The following is a 10,000-nucleotide window of genomic DNA, read 5'->3' on the forward strand; positions in this document are numbered from 1 at the left end:
AATTCTTCCACTTGCAACCCAATAGCCACTTACATCAACTAAATTTATCTGTGTTTCTTTATTGAAAATTTAGCATTATGATACTTTACATGCATATATTGTCAAAAATTAGTCGTACATTCAACCAAATCAAGCTCCCAATCTGGCTTCTAGCAAAGGTTACATCATTTCCTGTATGTCCCAGCCCTTCTGCAAAGTTTTGTGCTCTTGCGCTGGTACACAAAATGCCAAAAACATTCATACGAAATGCTTCCCTGGAGTTGACTTCACAACACTTGCCCTGGACAAACTCAGAACTCAATTCCACTTGGTTACGTAAACAAAATGATGACTGAATCTATCAGCCCACTATAGCACATGATGCTGACATTTTTTCAGTTCCTTAAATCCTCAGGTTACATGCGCAACCTCTGTTGTCAAAATGACACCTCCATAAAACTTTACCCAATAACCCTCATCTTGAAAATAAGCATTTCAGGACGGATGTATGTCAATTATCTTATCCAGTGTGGCCCAGTGGTTAGGGCGCTTGCCTTGAGATCCGGAGATCCCGGGTTCAAGACCCGCTCTGACCACTCGTTGAATTTGATCCTGGTAGTCCCTGGTTCAACTTCCCAGCTGCACTTGTAAATAGCCAACTGGTTTGCCTCCGGCCAGTTGGGATTCTTAACAGTTGTAGTTGTTGTGTTCTGTTGTTTCGTTGATTCATTGGCTCTGAAAAGCCCCTATGGGGAGAGGTCAATTAAGTATGTATGTATGTATGTATGTTATTTTATTGATTGAGAGGAAAAATATTGAAAACTAATCGTAATCAGATATTAGCTCTACTAATAGAAACTCAATGACAAAACAGATCCTTTTAATTTGTAACCTCCCCCATCAAAGCAGCTCAATTTCGTAAGCCACACATGTACGCATTGCGGACCTATTTTTTCAGATAGCGGGCAGCTGTACACAGGCTAACTGGACCTCCTTTTGGACCCCGCTCGAGAGAATTTACTTTAATTTAATTTAATTTATTTAATTGACTTTCCCAAAATAATATGAACATACAATGCCCGTACAAACCGAGGGAGGACAACAGAAGGGGGATATTGAATTCCCATATAAAACTGTTCTCCTATATAAATATGGACACGTAAACAGTAATAATTTATATAAAATACAAAATTCTAAAACTATATGTTATAAAATGACTGTGTAAAAAATTATATAAGAGTAAAATGACTATATGTGTATATAATCAACAATTTAAATTTAAAAACAGATTATTGTAGACTAGATAATAAGAGTGACATTAAACTTGATTTAAATTGTCTTAGAGATTTAGTTGCAAAAATGTGGGAAGGTAGCGAGTTCCAATCATTAATGTACAGTGTATCTATTAAAAAATGACGAATTAAAATAATTTGTGCGGGCATGTTTTGGTCTCAGTTTAAAATTATGACTAGATCTTAAATGTGTTTCACCTGTTAAGTCAAAGCAGTGACATCATCAAATTCTAAAATCAAAATTCCAAGGTCTTCTGAATGTTTATCCAAAGGAGGTTGAAGATAACCTAAAACTAAGACTTTTTTCAAGTGTCCAGTACTCCTTAATTGAGGTCTTTTGTTTTAAAAATACAGCATTTAGAATTTCCAAATTGTTACCTTGTGTGACACCATGATACAAATCTATTAGGCTGCAAAAAGAAAATCCATCCCTATGAATCTCAGCTGTTTGAGCCTTTCAAGTACAGTAGGAGATGTGTTATCTCATGAGAGAAAAGTAAGCGCTTCTATCGCAAAGTGAATTCCACATGTTTTTGTTGATTACTGGCCACCATTTTGATGGACCAAATGACATAAACTCTGTAAAGTTGTGTGAAATGCTTCTACAAATAACTTGGAAAAAATGTAATGCACAGACCTGAGAATTGGAGAGGTGGTTAAAAGATTTCTTTCCTACAATATTCCAAGTTCTCGGCCTTTTTCACTGAACAATTTTGAATTTTTTGTTGTTGTTGCTGACACTATAGCTAGAGGTGAAATAAAAAATAGAGACAGGCTCTAATCTTCTGTGTAACAAGATCATACTGTGCATCTTAATTCTTGCATTTGTGCTTATAACCTCATTTCCTTGCACCTTTGACCACAGTCCCTTGCAATTCAAAGAAAACTGTGCTTCTCCAGAAGCACTGGCAGCAATTAAGGACCCCACAAGTTTTTACCTTTTTAGCTTTGAATATTATCGTTTTAGAATAAAGGATTCGATTGATTTGATTGATTCAAAGTTTGAAGATTACATAATTACAGTTTGGAAAGAACTGTGAGATTCATTTTTCGTAATTTAATTGTCCACACAGCTGGAGGGTTATGTACACTATTTTTATTTTTGACCTGGCTGTTTTAAGCTTCACTGGCCGTAACAAGCATAAAAAATGCAATTCTTGGGTTCAAATTTTCCTGTCATGAATGAATCAAGGATCATAATTTTTTATGTGCAGTTCAATAAATAATGATTAATTAATTTCATATAATTATCATTGCGTTCATGTTACTAACAGTATTTAACTGTTGTTGAAGTTGTTGATTCTAACTGGGCTGCTATCAATGATGTAGTTCGCAAAATACCTCCATTCTCCACAGAGATGCATAGTCATGTTTTCAAGTAATTCCATCTATTTTAATGTTAGTTGACTGGTAAGGATTGACTAATCAGTGCTTCAGTGAATTAAAATAAAACTTTCAGCATTAGTGGAGGAATTTATTGTCTCTGCAGCAAAGGTGAAGCAACATTACTATAAATTAAATGTTCTTTTCACTTCTAAATGTCATTGCCCTCTGTTATTTACAGGTAATAATACCAGCACCACTACAAGCTGTGGTGGGACCCTGTCTATGGTTACTGGGGAAACTAAGTCGTTTTACTGTTATCCTTCAATTGTTGGTCGTTATGTCTCTGTTGTGGTACCAGGAGCGAGAAACATTCTGACAATTTGTGAGGTTGAAGTGTATTCCACACCGCAAACTTCAAATGATGTCACAGGTAATTGGATTTATCAAATAATTCACTTTTTATGCCTATATGAACAGAGTTTTTAAATTGTGAATTCAGCCACTTATAGACCATTCAATTAAGAAATAACTTGGGAAAAGCGTGTGACAAAACAAGTATATGGTGTGTGGTAAAAGTGGCTTCAGCATTTAACTTCCTATGTCGTGGAGTACTTGGTCCTTTCTTTGTTGATCCTGTGAGTTTGAGTTTCTTTATGATACCCATAACACTTGCGGAACTGACTTTCAAAGTTTCTCCTTTTATCAACTTTAACACCTACAATCGGCGACAAAATTGTTGACACATTGACCATTTCTACCCCCTATGCCACATTTCTTCAATCTTTTAGCCTTCTTAGTTAGTCCAATTTGCCCCCTTCCCCCCAAACAATGTTGTAGTGTGATTCCAGGGATATATAGGTATAATTAGGTAACATTGAATGGGGGAGGGGGGGATCTTATCAATAATTTAGAGCATGATTCAAATTATAGTGTCATTTTACACTTGAAAAGAAATGTTTAGACACAATGTGTTCACTAATTTTGTTGCTGATTGTAGCTTCTGGGTGAAGGTTTTGTCGATAAACTGCTAGTGTAGTTTGATACTGTGGGAATGACGCTCAGGAGTAAACAGCAGATTGATCTTCTAATTTGTGGATATAAACAACAGTTGCTATCTTTACTCATTCATGAAATTTTGTCTGAAATATTGTTCCATAATCGGAATGTATAATTTTATTTGAAATGTACATTTATATTTTACACAAGTGAAATGTATTTTTTCAGGTGTTTATTAACCCATTGACGCCCAGGGGTTCCCCATTGATGAGTAAAATTGTCTGGCATTAGACAGAGTAAAATATTAAGTCTGGCCGGTTTGGACATTAAAGGGTTAAGTGTCAATGGCATAAAATTAATTGTCCAGTTAAGTGATAGGATCAATTCTCAACCTTTCATCTATAACCTGCACTTTAAATATTCATTTCTTTCATTCATCAGTCCTTTCATGGGAACACAAATTGAGCCCAACAAATTTTCGACCTCCCAACTGAATGGCTTCGTTGCTCAGTTGGTATAGCATAGCACTGACATCTCAGAGGTCATGAGCTTGAATACCATTGAAGCTGAAGTGACAATTGCTTAAATTGTCCAGTTACAGTGTACATGTAGGTGCAAGAATCACTTCACTCTTTTGTCTATAGCCCGCACTTCAAATATACATTTCTTACTCGTAATGAAGTCTTCATGTTGAAATCACAAACATTGTCTTTTTGGTGACACTTAATTTTAGTGCTCGGAAAGATGCAGTAGATAGTGTTATTTATTGAGGAATTGGGGTAGAGATTAGAGTTAATAAATTAAATAATAAATTTATGAAGGCATGTTGGGAGGTAATCTTTTAAGACGTCAAATTAGTGAAGTTACTCTAGGGAAACTGAAAATAAAAACACCTAGCTCCTAGCTAGCATCTCTATTTTTCTCTTGATTTAATTTCAGCCTGTAGAGCAAACCCAGTTGAAATCTCAAATAGTACAGTTATACGTGATCAAAGATTTTCAGCTTCCTCATCTCTGGGCAGCAGTTTCCTCCCTTCCAAGGGGCGTTTGAATGGAGCCAGTGCCTGGATTCCCAGCAGTACCAATAATAACAATGACTACCTGCAGATTGATTTGGGATCTGTGTACTTTGTTTGTGCTGTGGCCACCCAGGGAAATCCCAGTGCAGATGACTGGACAAAAACCTACAAGATAGAGACCTCTTTGGATAACGTCAATTGGCAAATGTATCAGGAAAATAATGTAGTAAAGGTACTATTCACCTCTTGTGATATATTACTATGTGCATGTGTACATGTATTTTTAGTTCGTGAGACGTTCAAGGATTTAATTTGGATGATGGAATTAGCTACATCTCATTCACACACCTGCTACAATAGAGAAACTTTAACAGCATCACAAAAGGTTCATAAATTGTTTTACAATGTAAGTTATACCTTTGTTTTGACTTTGGTCTTTTCAGAGCCTGTAAAACAAATAAAATTCAAGAAAAACACATCTAAGTAACTTAATTGGACCGGAGGCAAACCAGAGATGATTATTTAGACAAGTAACGTAACAGGAGAGTTAAACCAAAGGCATTTGTAATTTCTATAACAACTCTAGGTAGTGGTGAGACCCAGACTTGAACTTGAAATCACCAAATTTTAAGTCCAGTGCCCGAGCATCACAACACTATCGGTGCCAACACAACTCGCACGCGCAGCCACAGTCACTTTTAACGTTTACTAGTCCGAACTACACTGTACATGCACCTCCCTAATTGACAGCAATGGGAAACAAATCAGCTGGTCCATATTCTTGAAATTGTTAGAGTCATAGTAAAACACAAACAATGTACTAGTGAAGCTAACAACTTTTTAAGGATTTTATTTACTATTCAAGTTAAAATTTTGGTATGCCTGTGAAGAATTTAATAGGTACTGTTTTTTCAAGTGGCATTTAGAGAGTGCAAAATTACCGGTAAACCAAGCCATCATTATTGCAACTTAATCTGGTTATACAGGGCAAAGAAGGTGTCATTACACTGTGGGTCTAAAATGTGAAAAAAAAAGTTAAGGTGGAAGTGCACTTTGCTATCAAGCTAGTTCACAGGGACCCCACTTTTAATAATCGGAAAGAAGCAATTCTGGCAGGAGGCAACCAGAGGGTTATTTACAAACATTGAATCTGGGACAACCAGAAACATTTAGAAACAAATCCAAACCAGAGGTGAGAACGGGATTTGAACCGAGGTAACCACATGCAAACCCAACCCCATAACCACTGAACCATGCCACCAGGGTCTCTACTCTACATGTACATTGTCAATACAACATTATTGGGTCAAATCGACCTTTTGTCAAAATAATAATGCTGTTTTTAATTGATTTGATGCCATACAGTTCAATTTTCATAATACAGAGCATTATATATACTTTATTGCTGTGTGCAGGTAGCAAGAAGACATATTCACAAGAAACTATTTACCACAAGCTGTTACCTCACATAGTGCTTGCTGTGAGGGAGTTGACTATGGTTCCTAAAGATGGTGTTGTGGGAAACACCAATGTATCATTTTATTCAAACAAACAAAGTACTTCCAGTTTGTTGTACATGTAGTTCATTAGGAATGGAGTGCCCTAATTAAAGGTCCCACATTTCTTACCTTTCTTAGATATTTTCAGGAAACAGTGGCCGAAACTCCATTGTTAAAAGTGATGTTTACGATCTGCTTGCTGTCAAATTCATTCGATTCTACCCTGTGGCATCCAACAACAGAAAAGCACTAAGAGTGGAAGTTTATGGATCTAGGCAAGGTACATGTACACTTTCCAGTTGTACAAAGCAAGAGTTTTCGCTTTAGCAACATACATGTAAAGGCTTTACTGCTTTTTTTGTGATTACTTACATTAATGTTATTCTGAAGGAAGAAAAAAGGTTGGCAACAAAGAGACTCAATAATATTGTAGCTCCAGTGATCATGTCAACAACGTCCACAAACTGATGTTAAGGTTAAACACCGTGAGAACTGAAAAAAGGTTCGCACAAAATTACACAGTGGTATTGTAACGGGGTAAGAAGAACGTACAAGTGAGATTACACTACAGACAAATTAATGTTTGGTTACATAGAAAAGTTAAAATTACATGTTCTGAACAAGTATAAAAACAGAGAAAAAGAAACCTAATAGAAACGTTATGGACGATTACAGCAAAGTTAATGATAAGCAGCACGGCTAAAGAATTGTGTAAGCTAAAACAAGTTAATTATGCAGAGGCAAAATAATTACCTTGGTGCTGTCCTTGCAATCCCTGAAACAATATGTTAAACACTTGAAATAACTTGAAGCTGGAAACTTGAAGAAGCTTGAGAAAACTTGAAGCTGAAAAACTTAAACTTCGGCGTTGACTTGCCTCGCTTATGTCAACAAAAACTAGCATAAGTTACTTGCTTGCTAAGAAATGTCGCAATTACTGTCGCGTGAAAAAGCTTCATCATATCTACAAATATGGCGTAAAGTCTAGCTTGCACATCCTGTTAAAAGGCTCTCTACGCTCCTTTGGGGAACTTTGGGGGAAAACAGTGGAAAGACTCAAAAGATAACTTAAATACTTACATGTAATATTCTAAAACGCAAAACCGTAAGGGAAAGAAGGCTTCTTATGGTAAATTACTTAACGGTAGTTACACTCACTAAATAGAGAAATAGCCTTATGCAGCGCAATATCAATTTCAGTAAATTAGTCATTGGATTCCTCTGATGTTCATTTCAATTTGTGGTGTTGTCTTTAAGGTATCATAATGCAACCTGTATACATGTAATTATGAATTATAGAAAGTATGTAATTGAGTCCCTTTTTACCAGGGAAGGGGCTTTTATTTATTACAAGGCAAATGGTGATAATAGAGAGGGTTGTTCATCATGAAATGCAGCCATTTGACCTTGGTGTCTATTAGATACATAGCATGGAGTATCAGACAGTTGGCATCTGTGCAATCATTTACAGTGAGAATTCTTCCCTGTTTTTTTTTTCTAATTCAAGGCAGCTCTCCTGGATGTACAGTGACTTACACAGAAAGTTCTTCTGATCATATGAGCAGTGTAGAGCTTCTTTCAGGGATCGTTGATTTCCTAGTAATTTCAGTTTTATACATGTACAGTTGTCCTTTCTTCTTTGACAAAAAAATGGGTTTCTGTTTCATTTGTATGAAGCTGATGCTACATATACGGTAAATGTCATGATCAATTAAGTTATTAGATTTACAAGCCACTTGTTTTAAGATGTTTATTATGTTAAATGCATCATTGCTGCAAAGTTCTTTAAAGCTCTCTTAGAGAAAAAGAGGTATATAATGTACCCGGCTATATATTTTTTGTTTTTTTGCAACTTAATTTTCAGGTTGCTTGTCAACAGTTGGCAATGAAAGAGATGTAAACCCACGCCCTTTTTCAGTTACAGCATCATCAGAACTTGATGCCACTCATGCACAAGGCTATAGTCGTTTATATGGTATCAAGTCATGGTGTAGCAAAGTTGTGTCTTCACCTCAATACTTACAGTTTGATTTTGGGAAAGTCATTACAGTTAGTGGCATAGCAACACAGGGAGATAATGTAGTGGACAAGTGGGTAACACACTATGGTGTCAGCTATGGATATGATGGACGGTCTTGGCTAAGTTATAATGGTGGGCAGGTAAATTTACATGTACATGTATGTAAAAGGCAAAGTCTTATCCCCAACACAAAAACAATAGTGATCGTTAGATGGGAGATGACTGTACAGCTACGGGTACAAGTTTTCCATTCTGAGCCCACTTCGAAAAATGTCGGCTCCAAACCTTAAGCGCAAGCTCAGTACGGGAAACTCATACTTGAAGTTGTCCTCGTCCTTCAATCTAAAGGTCCTTAATGGCTGAGTCTGGCTGATCACAGGCATCCCTTCATACCAAGGCACTGGCTAGGATATTTTTTCTCCGCTGTGTTTCACCAACTAGAAGGTTGATTTGTTCGAAGTATCTCCAGTCGTCATGATTGATACTACATAACAGAAGGGCATCACTAAAGGCCAGAATCCAGAAACCAGAAAGCGGAAACTAGAATCCAGAAACAATTTGCGAGAACTACAACAAGTTACCCACTCATTGTACGTTCTGCTATATAATCCGCACACTCAAGTATTTAACTCTGAGAAAATGTAAACTGTAAAATGGATCTGACCTTGTTACTCTGGATACTAGTCGTAGCTATCGCTAAGTGCCAACAAAACAGTCAATATAATACAATTTTTTGTAAAGATTTGGGTTGTTTCAGTAATAGTTAAACAATGACCCTGCAACCTGTGCTTTACACCTTCGGGGTAATTACTTTTAAAACTCAACTGAAAACGTCTCTGAAGACAGACAAGTTTCCAAGTAAACAAAACTTCACTTTCAAAGGACAAAAATATACAGGCAATTTATTGTTTCAATAAAAAATACATGTAAGATGGTCATGTTGGGCCACAAGGATACCTATTCATTTGTGTCCTATTTGGTTTTGTTTCATTTTGCAGCAGTTAACTGGAAATGTTAACAAACGTTCAGTTGTTGTTCAGTGGTTTTCTTTACCATTCGCGGCCCAGTTCGTTAGAATTCTTCCAAAGAGCTACCACAATGGACTTTGTATGAGAGTGGAGTTGTTTGGTTGTAAAGATTGTAAGTGTTGCTCATTCTGTCCTGTTTAAAAGAATAAGATAATTATTATCGAACTTAGCACTGCTTTTAATAAGTTATTCTAAAACCACATCCACTGTTTGGAAATTTAAGGTATTCTGTACCAATCATCAAGTCCACTTGTAAATGGGCTTGTCAGTTGGTTGTCCAATTGGTAATACCACATCAGGCAGTTGAAAGCCAGTCATCCACTTATGCAGTCTATTGGTTTATTAGAGGGTTGGTCAATTATTCAGTGGTCCAGTCAGTAAGTCATTTACTTTAAGCAGTGGTTACTGAGGTAAATCAATATCTTTGCAATTTTAACAGAGAATTAATGCTCATCATTTTTGTTGCAGAGTAGGATGACTGTTTGATCTGTTATTGGTCAAAATGTTTTGGAACTAACAGTTTTGGCCTCATGTTTTAGATACAGCAAGCAAAACAACAAGAAGTAAAGCCATATATATTGTTGTTGTTTTTCAGTTCAAGTTGCATTCCTTTTTGTGCAAGTTGATGATGCGACTTTGTTAGCTGCAAATAGTGCAACTGTCACACTGAATTGTGTCACCAAATCTAGCAAAAAACTGCCTCGTGCAATGTCGTATGAATGGAGAAAAGATGGAGTCAAGTTGGATGAGTCAAGTTCATCTCTGACAATAAAATACAGCGATGCTAGTGATATCAACAATAATTATCGTTGTGCAAGATTGAATTCATCAAGGCGTCAGGT

General features: G+C 36.4%; 2 protein-coding genes across 9 annotated transcripts in view; one reads left to right on the top strand and one right to left on the bottom strand.

The window, feature by feature from the left end:
* LOC138022878 (receptor-type tyrosine-protein phosphatase S-like) overlaps positions 1–10,000 on the top strand; it is a 199,015-nt gene that overhangs the window by 142,818 nt on the left and 46,197 nt on the right. Inside the window, exons 5-10 of one of the 4 annotated variants that reach the window (XM_068869869.1) lie at positions 2,836–3,027; positions 4,533–4,843; positions 6,249–6,390; positions 7,975–8,270; positions 9,129–9,270; positions 9,754–10,000. The exon at positions 9,754–10,000 is cut by the window's right edge and continues 98 nt beyond it. The exons of the other annotated variants lie outside the window; for them this stretch is intronic. Of the exons in view, the coding sequence (XP_068725970.1) occupies positions 2,836–3,027; positions 4,533–4,843; positions 6,249–6,390; positions 7,975–8,270; positions 9,129–9,270; positions 9,754–10,000 (1,330 nt within the window). The remainder of the gene's footprint in view (positions 1–2,835; positions 3,028–4,532; positions 4,844–6,248; positions 6,391–7,974; positions 8,271–9,128; positions 9,271–9,753) is intronic. 4 annotated transcript variants of the gene reach the window in all.
* Positions 1–10,000, bottom strand: part of LOC138022885 (uncharacterized) — a 158,542-nt gene that overhangs the window by 61,347 nt on the left and 87,195 nt on the right. The gene's annotated exons all lie outside the window — the stretch shown is intronic.

The sequence above is a fragment of the Montipora capricornis genome, chromosome 11, assembly GCF_036669925.1.
Source record: "Montipora capricornis isolate CH-2021 chromosome 11, ASM3666992v2, whole genome shotgun sequence".
Lineage (NCBI taxonomy): Eukaryota > Metazoa > Cnidaria > Anthozoa > Scleractinia > Acroporidae > Montipora > Montipora capricornis.